This window comes from Schistocerca serialis, chromosome 2 (assembly GCF_023864345.2).
Source record: "Schistocerca serialis cubense isolate TAMUIC-IGC-003099 chromosome 2, iqSchSeri2.2, whole genome shotgun sequence".
Lineage (NCBI taxonomy): Eukaryota > Metazoa > Arthropoda > Insecta > Orthoptera > Acrididae > Schistocerca > Schistocerca serialis.
This window is the reverse complement of record NC_064639.1, coordinates 606,067,400-606,084,300: the sequence shown is the minus strand read 5'-3', so window position 1 is coordinate 606,084,300 and position 16,901 is coordinate 606,067,400. Positions and strand designations below refer to the sequence as shown.

The 16,901-nt window shown below is 40.4% G+C and overlaps 1 protein-coding gene across 1 annotated transcript in view; it reads right to left on the bottom strand.

The window, feature by feature from the left end:
• LOC126456273 (G-protein coupled receptor GRL101-like) overlaps positions 1–16,901 on the bottom strand; it is a 568,827-nt gene that overhangs the window by 122,696 nt on the left and 429,230 nt on the right. The window contains exons 15-20 of the mRNA XM_050092025.1: positions 16,390–16,501; positions 16,163–16,237; positions 15,852–15,995; positions 15,685–15,756; positions 5,580–5,651; positions 2,944–3,015 (exon numbers count right to left, since the gene is read on the bottom strand). Coding sequence (XP_049947982.1) covers positions 2,944–3,015; positions 5,580–5,651; positions 15,685–15,756; positions 15,852–15,995; positions 16,163–16,237; positions 16,390–16,501 — 547 coding nt within the window. The remainder of the gene's footprint in view (positions 1–2,943; positions 3,016–5,579; positions 5,652–15,684; positions 15,757–15,851; positions 15,996–16,162; positions 16,238–16,389; positions 16,502–16,901) is intronic.

Here is a 16,901-nt window from a genome sequence, read left to right as displayed (position 1 = left end):
TTGAATCGTTATGAATCACTATCACGCTCTCACTGCTGCACCTTAACGATTATCTGTGAGGATACGGTCCTCCTCTGGTGGAGAAGCGATGACGTAGCGCTGCCCCACCATCACCAACAGTGCAGAGTTGCTGGAAGCTTACTCGCACAGTCCCTTCGATGTCCAAGCGTGTGCCCTAGTCAAAAGCGTCGTCGCACTTTCGATAAACAGACAGACGAGTAATAACTACCACCAGCTGGGCCAGCTTCCCTGGATGGCGACGCCCCTCCGGCGTTACTTGCTGTGGCCTCGTCGACGGCGTCGAGAGACTGTTGAGCTGGGTTCATCTGCACATTCCACTCCTGCATGCTGCGTTCTCCGCCCTTCTCGCTGCTGTCACGAAAAAGACGATCCAATTATAAAACCATAGCTAATAAATGTATAAATCACTAACCTAGGGTTCCTGACGGGCCTCTACCCCTGTGTTCCACGTTCCGGCATCCCACATCCGAATGGATCAAAGCCCACCGACCCTTACAGTCGGAACAGCTTCACGTGTGGTTGGTGGAAACAAGATATTTGATACCCATCCTGATCGTTTCGAAGACTATGTGCCCTTGCTCCCTCACAAGGCTTCTATACACTTGTTCCCCTCTTGAAATCTGCCGAAGGGGTTCAAGCAGTAAGCAGGCATTAGTCGGGAGATTTTCAGCCTTTAAGATCATTCAGCCTAAAAGCATACTGTACCCTCTTTTGAGAGCATTTTGCGTGGTTTGAAACGCTGTACAGTTTAAAAGATGTCTCGCTGTTCCAGTCAGTTAATGTACTAGTTCTCCTCTAGGATCTCGTAATCACAGAGATAATTTTGTTCGATTTTGTGTCTACTTGTTCGCCGGCTGGTGTGGCCGAGCGGTTCTAGGCGCTACAGTCTGTAACCACGCGACCGCTACGGTCGCAGGTTCGAATCCTGCCTCGGGCATGGATGTGTGTGATGTCCTTAGGTTAGTTAGGTTTAAGTAGTTCTAAGTTCTAGGGGACTGCTGACCTCAGAAATTAAGTCCCATAGTGCTCAGAGCCATTTTTTGCCTACTTGTTCAGTTTCTTTCTTATTTGCATTTGGTCGATGTCTGGATTTGTGTATTGTGTCCTTCAAGGTCTGCTCTACCTCACTCTCAGCACCTGTTTGGTGCTGTTATCAGCCAATAGTAGCGAATAGTAAAAAAAAAAAAATAATTCGGTGCTGGTTCCTAATGTCCATTTCCATTTGTTATCATTTGTTAAAGTTTAGTAACTGCTGAAGGAGTACATACGTGCAGTAAGGAAAATGAAATTAAATGAAGGCTGTTGTAATACAACGCAACGAGCAGAAGAAAAATGACTTCCAAAACTTGCAGGAAGCATTCGTGATTGTGTCTCGCATTATACGTTCAAGTAAAAGGACAGTTACTGCTATTAATCAATTAATCATCCTCTCAAGTTGACAACGCAACATTACTTCACTGTACAATTACAGGGTATGAAGTTTGGGGTCACTGAGGGTCGCAGCAATCTGGAAAACAAGAACTGAGGCGAAGAGTTCGGAATGGTGTCGACTTTCAACGATCAACGGCTCGAGGTGTCGCCCCACAATGTCAGTATAGGATTTTGAGCAAATTCAGCCTGAAAGCATACTGTACCCTCTTTTGAGAGCATTTTGCGTGGTTTGAAACGCTGTACTGTTTAAAAGATGTCTCGCTGTTCCAGTCAGTTAATGTACTAGTTCTCCTCTACGATCCCGTAATCACAGAGATAATTCTGTTCGATTTTGTGTCTACTTGTTCGCCGGCTGGTGTGGCCGAGAGGTTCTAGGCGCTACAGTCTGGAACCGCGTGACCGCTACGGTCGCAGGTTCGAATCTTGCCTCGGGCATGGATGTGTGTGATGTCCGTAGGTTAGTTAGGTTTAAGTACTTCTAAGTTCTAGGGGACTGATGGCCACAGATGCTAAGTCCCATAGTGCTCAAAGCCGAGCCCCCTATAATACTTGGCTAACTTATTTCCCATTCTCTAAATTTCTTTGCTGTGTGACCTATGATGCAGCAATTAAAGGACATTTGAACGTGCACGAAATGTTTGATTCTCACTGCCTCGAAGTCCATGTATACTCACTCCATTTGGAGGAGAACGTAGTGAACTTCAGGACTGGCTTTAATGGATGTAAGGGAGCCTTTTGTCCCTTGACCCTATTTAAATGGTAGCCAGACCTTTCTCGTGAACTCTTCATCTAGGTCGTCACTGAAGTTCATTTCGTATAAATCCTCGTACAAGTCGCCATCAGAAAACGCTGTCGGTATTTTATATACCACTAGCCTAACACGTGGAGAAGAAAAGACGACATCAGAAATGCAGCTTGTGTCAAGAAGTAAGGGTTCAAGAAACAAGGATTTTACACTCACACAGTAAAAAAATAAAAAAAAATACTGACAATGTATTGTTGCCGACAATATATCCTTACAAAGAGTCCATCTCCTATATGGACAACCTTTTCGCTCTTTCTGCGGTAAAATTCCTCACTTTTTTCCATACTCCAGTAGTGATAATGGGACAATTCACTGATAAATATTTCTATATTCTATTTTTGTTTTGCTCATATGGCATCATGGTCTTTCTGTAAAGGTAACTACCATTTATAATGTGTTTAATTACTATAAAAATGTGAATAAGCGATGATCAGCTTGATACACCGCATCCAATGTCACTGCTGGGAAGCCCGCGCCAAATGGAGGGTTAAATAGGGACTTGCTTTTAAGGGCTAACGAGACAAAATCGTTTTAGATTCAAAACATCTAAATTAAATTCGCGAAGATTTTATTGCCTGTTTGATGAAGAGAGCTTGACACTTCATGATAAATAGTTTTCAAAATGCACATGAGGCAATCATGAAATGTACTAAAACTATATTTTAATCTTATGGCCAATTACTTACAATGTTTCCAGTTTAGGCATTCCATTCAAAGCTCCGTCTGCAAGGTAGAATATGTGGTTGAAAGACAGGTCACTGAAACAGTAATTTTCAGATTTATCAAACAACTGCGGTCCTTATTTCTTAGTATCAATCATTTTATGAAATGATAATATTCAAGAAAGCTTAGAAAGCTTATACAAAAATAAGATATTTTATGTGCTGGTGTCACTTGTGATCCGTCTGTTCTGTAATCATGTGTTGTTTATTGATGATATTACTTAGTTTTCTAATCATGTGTTGTTTGTTGATGATATTACTTACTTTTAATTCCTCTGTGTCATTTAGTTTCAACAAAAAGCAATTGAAGACAGTGTTCTTGATTTGATAGAGAATAATACACCACGACGTGAATATGTGCACTGGACTCGGGAGCGAGTATATCTCATAAACCGTTGACAGTTTCAGCCGTACATTATCGAGGATTATGCTGTTTGTAAGAGACAAGCCTGCGGCGTCTATACTGAAAACTATACTGTCATACCGACAGAGGCCAATTTCGGCTTGGAGTGTTCTTCTAGAAAACTGACTTATTCCCTGCATAAAATACGTTGGAAATTAATTATCAACCAGAGTAGTGTGAAATTGTAATTCTGCACTTTTTAAGATTCTCTAGTGCTATTGTAACATTTCTCATGTGGCGGGGAGGCTCCTATGTTTTGCGTATATTAAGTTATTTACCAGCTTATTTCCCGGAATTAGCTATTATTATACATGCCTCGTGCAGTTAACACTTCACCAGCTGTTGTCAGAGCAGCACGTTTTCGTTATTTTGCTCGAGTGGTCGAATTCAAAACGCGTTCAGCTTATTATAAATATGTCAACAGCGGGCGCCATCCCGGAAAGCAGCTGCAATATTTGTTTCTGGAATTGACCGCTACGTAACTTAGAAAGTCTTTTTATTTTGTTCCGCGTAGGGGTGGCTATTCATTAGAAAAGCTTTTGCAGACAACAGGTTCACTAATTGCTCGAATTCTAAATTATATTCAAATTAACAAAAAGTGTATGTACACTTACGGAAGTTCCACTATATGTTTCACATTGCTTTGGCAACACAATACAAATCTCCATTCACGAAACTTTCTGTCGTTGGCATTGAAACAGCATGTCTGCTACGGAAATGATGCTTTCATCAAATTATTGATTCTACCAATGCCTTCTAATTCCACACTTTTAGTCTAATTCAGAAACTGACAATGGGTAGCATAAATCAAATTCCAGCGCTCCCTTACTCCTAGACCTCGATTATTCCTTTCGAACATGCTGTTCTCAGTTAAACTCGATGTCGTCCACCTCATGTCCGAATTCCATACACCTAAGCCTTTTGATAACTTCTTGCCTACGACTGTAGAAAACACAGCATGACAATCAATGCCCACTCCCTTCCCTTCCCAGCTGTGGCCTCCGGCAAAGTAAAGCGAATAACACATGTAGCAAAGTTCGATGTGATCTGCAATGGTACACCAGAATCTGAGTCCGTTCTATCATTCTCTTATTGTGATTCAAGTTCCGTGGTCCGTCAATATTACTCCTGTCCTACACCTCGCGAGCTTGGCTTTGACGTGGAATGATGTTTGTACTTTCTAGAACATAAGCAGTTTTCTTGGCGTGATGGGTAGAAGCCGAATTGTTTTGCCAAGCATTCCGCCTGGCATTGCTTCCCGTAGAAAACCGTTTCATCAATCCAGATTTTTTAACTAGAAATTCCACTGATATCTCTTCTTTCAAGCCACCGTAATCATTATACCGTAGCAAATAAGTTTAAAGTACCCTTTCTTCTACATTATTGATTCGTAATTAATGTTCATCTCATATTTACTTTAACTGGTTGCTCTCCCATTAGGCAGTGTTGCACAATAAGATGTGAAAACGTTTAGATGTGACATGAAGATGTTACACTGGTGCTTGCGATGATAATGAAATTTTTATGGTAACATCCTTACAAAGAACGCAGCAAGATACGTTTCTTAATTACCAGACTGTGTGCGAATATATTATATTACGTGTTTATCTATGGTATCTAAGAATGAAGTTATGATACGATACGTTTTACTTTATGTTGCAGCTTGTAAATTGTTTTATGATAGACTTAGCCATAATAAATTACCAGATGATGAACGAAAGACTTATACGCGCAGTCCTGTGTTCTGATAAATAATGGAAACACGAGTTAATAATACTGCACCAGTGGTTGCAGAACATAACCAGGTAGCTACATTTTCGTCACAGTCACGGAGAAACAAGAGTCAATAGGGGTCGTGGCATTTCTCATTCAGTCTATTTCAGTTTCCTATTCTTGTCTAGAAATATCTTTCAACGGAGACACCAGAATACAACGGAACTGATGTCCCACACGGGAAAAGGGTTGCTTGTTTCGGCAGTGGATTCCGCCTGTTTCGGGAGAGACTAATGAGGAATTTTTCGTACCGACTGTTATTTATCTGTATGGAATACGTTTTATTTCTTAAGTATAAACAGGAATGTTACTCATATTCAGTTTCTATGTCTCATTTCCATTATCTGCTTGTTCAATTGACAACTAAAACGTAACTAACGGTTAAAGGCAGACGTTTGTGTTACATTTAGGGAGAGATACTTACAGGGCGACGAGACTTCTGAGCCCAACGAAGGCGTTGCGAGATATGTTGCGTATCCTCTGGTGTTTCAAGTCCCTGTGAAAAAGTAAGTTCAGATACATAAAAGCGCGAAACTCAGTCTGTAATTGTGCTATGTTCTAATATTGCGACATGGAGTATGATTACATTTCCGAACCTCAATTGCTGATTTTTTCGCAGATTTCTCTTATTTTTTCCTGTTTTACGAGTAAAAAGGGCATTAGTGTTGTAGTTACATTGTCTCCGCGTCAGGACGTCAGCAGAAGGATAGGGGTACTTTCAGCGTCATACTATTGTGCTCAGCTCCAAATTAATGTCAAAATTATTCTCTTTTGCTGTACTTACGAAATGATATTTTGATACCCTATTGTCTTCCACGCAGCAACTTCACTGACATTCAGGTCGTCCCGCCCCAATAATCAGTTACAATCTAGATTGACATCCCTTGTCTTAATAGACATCGTTGATAAGTTTTGCTATTTCAGCACCTTATTTCAGACGAAACAGTTCCACTTCTACAAGTCAGAAAAAAAATTGCAATGGCAAAACCTGTTTTCAACGAAATAAGACCACTATTACTGAAGTTGTTTAGCAGAGAAAATGAAAAGAAAATCATCGTATGGTTCAAATATGTGATGTTTCAAAAATAGTTTTACAAACTTTGGGGACAAGTTTCTCACAACAAAGCAAGAAAAAAAAGTTCACATAAATATATGTCTTAAAATTCTTCGTTTTCGGCTGATTATTGAAAACTGACGTTTAATGATTTTCCAGATACACAGCAACAATTTCATTTATCTATGAACCCGATTGACTTAGTGTATCCCAGATAGCATTGTGTTGTAAGGTAGGTTTGTTTACATTCGTCGAAGAAGTGGCAGATAGCAGCGCAGGGTAAGTGACCGTGGCTTGTGGTACATCTCCAAGCTCAATATGGAGGATATTTCACGAGCACCTTATGTATACGTATAATTTTTATCGTTTGCAGAGCTTTTCGCCTGCCCGTCACCCTTCACGGTAGAACTTTTCCGATGATTTGTTGCACAAACTGCCTATCCGTTGTCTGTCTCTTCATTTTTGTTTACAGACACGGCAACGTTTTGAAGAGCTGGAATAATGAAATTCCTTCAACCAACACATATGGGCCGATCGCAGTCCTCAGTGCTACAGTGCAGGCTAGACATCGGCATAAGATTAAAGTATGCTCTGGAATTGTAGGTGACTGTTTGGTAGGGCCACACTTTCTCCCAGCACGCTACACAGGTGATGTCTATAGGGACTTAATTCAGATCACCCTAGAATGTGAGCACCCTGCAAATAAGAGGATCCTTGTGGTTTATGTATGATGGATCTGCAGCACATTTCAGTGTTCGATATGCGCTGGCTGGTATCTATAATGGCAGATGGATAGGCATAGGGTGACTAGATCCGGTCTTCACGTTCCCCCGATCTCAGTTCTTCAGATTATTATTTGTGGGGGTATCTAAGCAATTGATCTGTGTAGCTGATCATACGGGTGCATACACGGTTCATCAGCTTGCCATGGAGACCTGCGGAACCATTTGAAAGCGTCATTTGAAAGGTGCGACAGTCAGTGACTCGACGACTGCATGAGTGTTTAGAAGCATGATCAGGACATTTCGATCATTTATTATGAATTTCTGTGTTTATGAGCTCCAGTCAGTTAAACTGTAAACTTTCATTACTAACTCGAAAACGAAGGATTTTCATATATCTGTTTACATTAATTCTACATCTACATCTACATTTATACTCCGCAAGCCACCCAATGGTGTGTTTTCCTGTATTTCTGTAAGGAAACTCTCGCTAATGTTTGTAAAAGTATTTTTTGTAGATTGTGCTCTTGTTTGGATATGAAAGCCAGACACTGTTGAAGAAAGAAGGAAAACCATTAGAAGCAACTTTCGGAGGACACAAAGAAAATTCAGTGAAGATGTTTTCCAAGAAATCAGGGAACGAAGGAACATCAAAGTAACTATTTAAGAAAGGAAAGCTAAACGTATTGGACATTTATTTGGACACTATAAATTTTTAACAAATATGTGGAATGGAACAACTTGTCCAAAAACAAAGAAAGAAAGCCGAAGACACAAAATACTGTAGTATCTGACTAAGAGCTATGTCGACTAGTCATGTCTGGACATTCCTATCCGAACCGGACATCGTGACATCCCCCAACAATGGCGTCATTTGGATGTGAGGTGTACTGGCGCCGGGTCTGCACAGACCTCTCCCAACCGTTGCCCGCTTACCAGACCCCATTCCAACCCCCCCCCCCCCCCCCCACACCAAGGAAAATGCCTGGCAGTAGCGGGAAGTGAACCACGGAGCGTTGCATAATCGTCACACACGGTGACCACTTAACTACGGAGACGGACTAGTATAACATATATATTGGAGGTAAATAGACCTACTTGCCATAATTACCAAGAAATGATGAAGAAGCAACAAAACAGAGGAGAAGTTTTGCAGCTGCGAGGGATAACGTTCAGAAGATGACGATGTTGAGACGATCATTTTTGATTCTTGAATACTTCTTTATTTGTGGATTTCGAACACTTTCAGATACATCCACTTATTTTTGGGACTGCTACAATAATTTTCCCGTTTATTATCCTCTAGATAAACATAATAACCTCCAGTTACAAAAAAATGTATAGTATTGTAAACAGATCTGACTACAAACAGAAATTTTAAAATTGCTTTATCCCCCGTACATACGGGGTGTTACAAAAAACAATACGGCTAAACTTTCAGGAAACATTCCTCACACACAAATAAATTTCCATGTTAGAGCTCATTTTAGTTTCGTCAGTATGTACTGTACTTCCTCGATTCATCACCAGTTGGCCCAATTGAAGGAAGGTAATGTTGAGTTCGGTGCTTGTGTTGACATGCGACTCATTGCTCTACAGTACTAGCATCAAGCACATCAGTACGCAGCATCAACAGGTTAGTGTTCATCACGAACGTGGTTTTGCAGTCAGTGCAATGTTTACAAATGCGGAGTTGGCAGATGCCCATTTGATGTATGGATTAGCACGGGGCAATACCCGTGGCGCGGTAAGTTTGTATCAGAGAGATTTCCAGAACGAAGGTGTCCCGACAGGAAGACGTTCGAAGGAATTGATCGGCGTCTTAGGGAGTACGGAACATTGCAGCCTATGACTCGCGACTGGGGAAGACCTAGAACGACGAGGACACCTGCAATGGACGAGGCAATTCTTCGTGCAGTTGACGATAACCCTAATGTCAGCGTCAGAGAAGTTGCTGCTGTACAAGGTAACATTGACCACGTCACTGTATGGAGAGTGCTACGGGAGAACCAGTTGTTTCCGTACCATGTACAGCGTGTAAAGGCACTGTCAGCAGCTGATTGGCCTCCACGGGTACACTTCTGCGAATGCTTCATCCAACAATGTGTCAATCCTCATTTCAGTGCAAATGTTCTCTTTACGGATGAGGCTTCATTCCAACGTGATCAAATTGTAAATTTTCACAATCAAAATGTGTGGGCTGACGAGAATCCGCTCGCAATTGTGCAATCACGTCATCAACACAGATTTTCTGTGAAGGTTTGGGCTGGCATTGTTGGTGATGTCTTGATTGGGCCCCATGTTCTTCCACCTACGCTCAATGGAGCACGTTATCATGATTTCATACGGGATACTCTACCTGTGCTGCTAGAACATGTGCCTTTACAACACAACGACACAACATGTGGTTCATGCACGACGGAGCTCCTGCACATTTCAGTCGAAGTGTTTGTACTCTTCTAAACAACAGATTCGGTGACCGATGGATTGGTAGAGGCGGACCAATTACATGGCCTCCACGCTCTCCTGACCTCAACCCTCTTGACTTTCATTTATGGGGGCATTTGAAAGCTCTTGTCTACGCAACCCCGGTACCAAACGTAGAGACTCTTCGTGCTCGTATTGTGGACAATACGCCATTCTCCAGGGCTGCATCAGTGCATCAGGGATTCCATGCGACGGAGGGTGGATGCATGTATCCTCGCTAACGGAGGACAATTTGAACATTTCCTGTAACAAAGTGTTTGAAGTCACGTTGGTACGTTCTGTTGCTGTGTGTTTCCATTCCATGATTAATGTGATTTGAAGAGAAGTGATAAAATGAGCTCTAACATGGAAAGTAAGCTTTTCCGGGCACATGTCCACGTAACATATTTTCTTTCTTTGTGTGTGAGGAATGTTTCCTGAAAGTTTGGCCGTACCTTTTTGTAACACTCTGTATATTTCAGAAAAAACTCATAATCAGATAGTCGGCTCACTCACAAACTTTGTATTCTGGACAACGTATGCCTAACAGCTGGGACAGTGCTGTTGAAGGCACTAACTGAATTGCGTCTACCGAACATATGCAAAGAATTATTGTATTTAGTTTTATTTTGGTTAGTTATCCATTATAGGAACCAAGAGATTGTGCGAAATACTCTGTTACATTATTCATTTCATATCACATCACAAAGACGGCGATTAGATGCATGACGTATGAGTCACTATCTACACATATGTAATTGAAGCACATGTGAGAAATAACAATCCACCAGATTGCGATCTTTAAGGTGAATTTGTTTGACGAAGTGTCTCGAAAAAGAAAATCGACAGGTCGAAGATTCTGCTCTAGCAACGAACTGTATCTCAAAGTTTGATACTCTTAATTATTACGCTTGATATTTTTACATCTACATCTACATGATTTCTCTGCAGTTCACAATTAAATGCCTGCTAGAGTGTTCTTGAACTACCTTGAAGCTCTCGAACAGCACATTGCAATAACGAACGCTTACATCTCTCCATGCGAGTTCTGATTTCTCTTGTTTGATTGTGGTGATCATTTTCTCTATGTTGGTGGGCCCCAAAAAGTATTTTCAGACTATTGAAACAAAGTTCATATTTCATGAGACGATTCTTCCGCAGCAAAGAATGTTTTCTTTTAATGATCGGCGGTCAAATCCGCGTTTCATATCCGTGGCACTCCCTGCCCTGTTTCGGGATAATACAAAATGAGGTGACCTACTTTGAACGTTTTCGATGTCCTCCGTCAATCCAGTCAGATTCGAATCCCATGCCGCGCAGCAATATTCCAGCTGAAGACAAACAACTGTGATCCAGGCAGTCTATTTAGTAGAAAAGTTGCATTTTCTAAGTTTCTGCAAATAAATCGCAATCTTTGGTTCACTTTCTCCACAATATTATTACTTGATCGTTCTGATTTATTTGTAGCTGTAAGACGGAAGCATTTAATTGACTTCACAGCATTTAATTTTGTATGATACATTGAGTGTCAGAAATTTAGCGGATTCATTTACCACTAATGTGGAGGACTTTGCTCTTTTCCTTATTTAGAGTCAATTGCCATTGATTACAATATATAGATATTTGTCTAAATCTTTTGCAATTGGCTTTGATTATCTGGTGACTTTACAGATCGGTAAATGATAGCATTATCTGCAAATAATCAAGGAGAGCTGCTCAGACTCTCTCCTAAATCGTTGCACTGATCAGGAACGGCAACAGCTTATGCACGAACTGTGGCCTTCTGACGGGAAATCACGAGTCCAGTTGCACAACTGAGGCGATACTCCGTTGGCACGCAATTTGATTAGTGTATATATGTAATCAGTTTGGCATCCCCAGTCGACAGCAATCATTAATTCGCGATAATAAAGAGCTAGTTGTGTTCCACAAGAACGATGTGTTCTGAATTGGAGTTAGTTATTCGCCGATAAATCGTTCTCTTCGATGTAATCGGTACGCATACAACAGAATGCGTATCTAGCATGTTCCAAAACACCGCTGATGAAAAACGGATTTATCAGGGGCTTATACCTCGCGTTCTATTGATGACAGAGAGATAGGTTCAAATGTTTAGCATAACCATTTGGCTAGTAACCATTTGTGTGTCCAACAGAATAATCGTCTTAGTGTTGCTACCCTACAGTACAGAGTCAAAAAATGAATGTTACACATTTCCTCGAGCTTAGGCAAACAGAGCAAATCGATTGGTTTCTTTGCGTTTGATGCGGTTTACAGTGGACCGTACGGGGTTTATGGAGGCACTGTTAACTCATGAGTGGTCCCTTAGAGAACCAGAAAGAACCTTCTTTTACCATTTCTTCGTACCAAAACTGAGCCGTGGATTCCAACACCCCGTAATACGTCTCCGTTATCATGAGAAGGGTTCTGGAAACCCCATTTCGTAGTACTGAAGTAAATGAAAAATCTTTCTGTACTTGAAATTCAGGCTTAGGTGTAAAATTAGTTCTACCTTATTTCAATTGCACATAACTAAACTATTAAAATTTTACTGAGGAATAGAATTCTCTTCATATGAGTGACATGAACTGTTGCAGGATTGAAAAAAAGAAAACCAGCGAAAAATGCCCCTATCAGTGGAAAAAATGCGAAGGTGTGTCTGTTTATTTAAAATTTTCCCACTGAAAAGTCAGGCATCAGCTGCTTCATTCTGTATTTCATGGCACCTTCAAAAATACTCCCAAAATTTTTGGCATGTGAACATATTCTTTTTGATTTTGCGCGAGATGGTGATAGTGGCAGTGGAAGAAAGACAGAAAGTAATAAAGCCTGGAAGATAGCAAACAATGGTTGTGGTATAGAAAGAGCGAATGAGACAATGGCATTGTGAAAGAAAGAGAGGGACACAGTGGCAGTAGAACATAGTAGACAGGAAAGAACAGTGCTAGAGAAAGAGTGATGGAGACAATAAAATTGGGAGAGGAATAAAGAGAAGGAAAGGTGGATGTGGTTGAGAGTCAGTAATAATGAGAGACAGAGTCTATGACAGTAACAAGGAGGAGGAGAGAGGTAATGAAAGCGAGAAGATACAGCAGCAGTGGGAATGAATGTATGAGATAGTACCAGTAAATGAGAGCAAGAGGCAGATAGTGACAATCAAAGGAGACTGTAGTAGTAGTACAGAACGAAGGAGACTGTGGCTTTGAGACAGGAGTCAATGAGAGAGAGGCACACACACGGAGATAATGACAATGAGCTGGGCTGGACAAATGACTGAAAATGGGCAAGTGGAAGTGTATGTATGTGAACGACTTTCAGCGATGAACTAATGGGTTTTAGCAAGTTGCAGTTACGAGAGCTAGAGAGAGTTTAATGCGAGTTGCGTGGTAAAAAGAGCGCGAATATATTCGCATGCCCAAGTTTTTGGCAAAAGTTTTGGAAATGCTGAGGAAGGCAGAATGAGGCAGCTGGTACCCCCTTTTCTACTCAGAGTCTTTTAAAGAAACAGTAACATACTCGCATTTTTTTGTGCTCCGATGGGAGCTTTCTTCAGATGGTTCAAATGGCTCCAAGCACTATGGAACTTAACATCTGAGGTCATCAGTCCCCTAGACTTAGTACTACTTAACCTAAGTAACCTAAGCACATCACACACATCCATGACCGCGGCAGGATTCGAACCTGCAACCATAGCAGCAGCGCGGGTCCGCACTGGAGCACCCAGAACCGCTCGGTCGAAACGGCCGGCGAGCATTTTTCCTCTGGTTCATAATATGTTCTTTAATCCTACGGCAAATCGGCGTTAGTGAAATGGGTCTGCAATTTGGTGTAACGATTTCAGTTCTTGAGTATTGGTGAGACCTCAGCAGCTTCCCAGTCCTTAAGTAGGGATGTTTCGACGAACAATAGGTTGTATATGATTGTTAGCTTCTGCCAGGTACTTAAATGTGAATTTTAGAGCTGTCATGTAAGTGTGGAACTCTTCTACAAGTATACTTCCAAATGAACCTAAATGGTATGCAAAACTGGTGTAACTTAAAACCTAGTGCATCTGAATGTTGTATTTTCCCATTATTGTAAGATCAATAATAGAGCATTTCTCGTAATTTTGTGGATTCTATGATGTATAATTAACCAAAATAACAACCATCGTCAACATTTGTTTGACCAATTAGGTAGACTCCGTCTCCATTTAGTTATTTTTAGCAGCACCACAGTGCCAGCCTTTAGCTACACGTGGTCTACAAATGAAATAAAAGTTCCTGTGATTGCCTGCAATCTGATGATTTGCCTGCAGGGGTCCTAAATCTTGCTGCTGGAATAATAAATCATGTCTCAACACTATAAAGTGAGTGATTGCTATTTCTACTTTAATCAATCAATACAGTTCGATAGTTGTAACATTTAGCCCACTCTGCACATAAGTTCGATTTAACAGAAGTTTACAGCCAACGTAATTAACTTTTTATGACGTTAAATATTGCTCTTATTAGACGTAAAGGTGATTTGGGGAATTTTAATGTGACATAATACTTGCACAAGTTCCGTGATACAGCAATCTCGCATGCTAGTTGGCACAATATCCCATATATGTTTCGCTGGACAGTAATCGATACTTTTTTCTATGGAAAGGTAGGTTCCTAAACTAATTTGCGTATGTACCTCACAAAAGTGATCTTTTCGTTGCTTATCATAGAAGATTTTCACATTTACGAGCGAAAATAAAACGAATTGCGCTTTAATGGAACAGAGCGCAATTTGTTTCCTTTTCATTCGTAAAACAGTTGCAGAATTATACATGTGGTCGTGTTGAAAAGTAATGCCGCCGACATTTTATGCGGAAACTCTTAAGGCTTTCTAAATAAAATAAATGTTATTAACGTTCTACATCTTTATTCATCATGTCTACATACTTGTAGCCCTCGACCGCTAGAGGGCTCCGAATTGTAGCCTATAATAGAGCGGTGCATAACGTAATTATGTAGGCGCGTGAGAAGCAATGTGCAGCAAACGAGTTTCAAAATCGAAGAGTTCGCCCACACATGCAGAACCCTCTCCAGCAGCATGACGATGGCAGATCATACATGAGCGCTGCGATATCTGCAGTAGCCCGACAGTTTGGGTTCACCGTCACCGATCATCCCTCCATACAATGTCACTCAGCCACGACCGATTTTCATCAGTTTCTAAAACTTAAGGATCACCTTCGAGAACTGCATTTTGATGCCGATGAAACGGTGACATCAGAGATGAGGCTGTGGCTCCCACAACCATGTCAAAAATTCTACAGTGATGGTATCACCAAATTAGTGTCCCGTTGGGAGAAATGTGTTTGTTGCCAGGATGACTATGTTGAGAAATAAATACGTAGACATGGAGGCTTAAGATGCAGAAAGTTAATAACCTTCGGAGTTAAAAAAAAAAAAAAGATTCGGAGGTATTGCTTTTCAGCACGCCCTCATTTTTTAACAAGTTACCGCTTCATTGATATAGGAACTTGAAACAGCATAACGAAAATCAATATTGGCAGAAATTTACTTTTCCTACGTTTTAAATACCTATGTTTGTATCTTTTCTATTCCGTTATGTCATATGGAAGTCTAAACCCAAAACAGATATCGTTATATTAAGTGCTAGTCACCTACCAAACTTTATATTGCCTATGAAGGAGTAATTAACCGGCCGCTACATAACATAATATAACTATGCGCAAATGAACTTGTTTACTTCTGTGTCGTTCCGTCTCTAATGATACCATTCTCGATAGCTCAGAAAATTTTAGACTTCCTTCTTTTTGTGTTCAGCGAATGATTTTGTGGTGCAAGATATCCCACATAGTTCTGAGTCTGTATGTACCACATCGGTGTAGTGTCTTCTGCATGATAACGTGTTGTCTAAGGCAAATGTTATTTTTGCGACTTCGTTCTACGAAATAGTTGTACTGTTGAAAAATTTTGCCTTCTCATTCAGCAAGTCTTGAAACTGTTTTAAGATTACATAACCTCTATGGATTTATTTTTTAGTTGTTAGTATGTTATTAGTATGTTACTGTTTATGGACATTCTCTAGTCATGTATACTTCCTGAAAACAGGTAGACGATTGTCACGGAGATTGTGTTTTATAAAGTAAAGAAAGGACAGCATTTACAACATGTACCAGAAGTAGATAAGCGTTCATTTAAGACTGGAGATATTATCTCACACAAATGTAGTAGGTCAGCGTGTTTTTTAAACGGAGATGTAGGATTAGATATAATAGAGAACAATATTAAATTGCCAATACTCACAACGTAGTAATCGACGAGAGTCCGTAAAAAGCCATTGGTTCTAAGACTTCTATTCCGTTACCTTGTAGATGGCTGTAAGGTGGAAGATAATTCAATAAGTACGAGTAGTTATAATGGGAATATGGCAAACACGTTGATGGAAAGGTTATGAAACTTATGTCACTCACAGTGTGCGCAAATCTGGCAACCCGAAGAAGCTACCGTTGTTTATAACGGAGATATGGTTATCTTGTAAGTTGAGAATGTGTAGTCGCCAGAGATTGCGGAATATCATGGCGGGAAGTCTAGATATACTGTTGTTCCTCAGATCTCTAGAACAGAATGGTTCATCAAATTTCGTATTTACATATGAAATCGTATTTATACGTTTACAGTCAATAAGTCTGTCAAATATAAAATCCCAGAGCTAATGTGAGTCATTGCGTAAAAGCAGATGTTATAACTCATTACCATTTAAAGTAGTTTTTCTGTTACTTACAGGTAAACAAGTCGGTCCAGTTTCGAAAATGAATCTTCATTAAGTGTCTCATTCAACAAATTATTTGCCATATAACTGTGAAAATAAAAATTACTCCATTACTTAAGCACAAACAAATAACTGGATTTTAAGTGAGATAGTAGTGACGTTATGTAGGAAGATTTGCAAATCGCAATCGCTACACTAAATGTTCTTGAGGAACAAGTAATGTTCTGAATGCTACTTACAAGCGATTTATCTGAAATTCAATGACCGCCGGGAACTCCGTCAGGCCAAGACTGGTGCAGTTGATTTTTGTGTCGTGGCACACGCATCGAGGTTCTGTGGAGCACTGGAACGCTGAAATAAGTACTCATTTGTTTGGTGACCCCCAGAGTGGCAAAATAATATACCTTAAATTATTTGAACTGTAAACATACTAACTCACTTGTCGTTTGTTCTTGCGAACCTTTCATTAGTTTTGAAATCTGCGTCGCGAATGATTATGTTTCAGATTGTTTAGAGATGAAAGTTTATCTGTATTACTACAAGGTGAACAATTATTGTTTTTTTAGGCTGAACCCCTAGTGCTGATTATCTCATTGTCATATCTATTACAGAAAAGATCTTTCGCTATGGAGCTGTATGTGCAGCGATACGAAACTTTTGGCTGTGTACTGGACAGTAATCCAATATCTAAAGCTACATGACACTGCTCTTACTACTGTGTTTAGGCGTGATTTACCATCTGTCCTAAGAG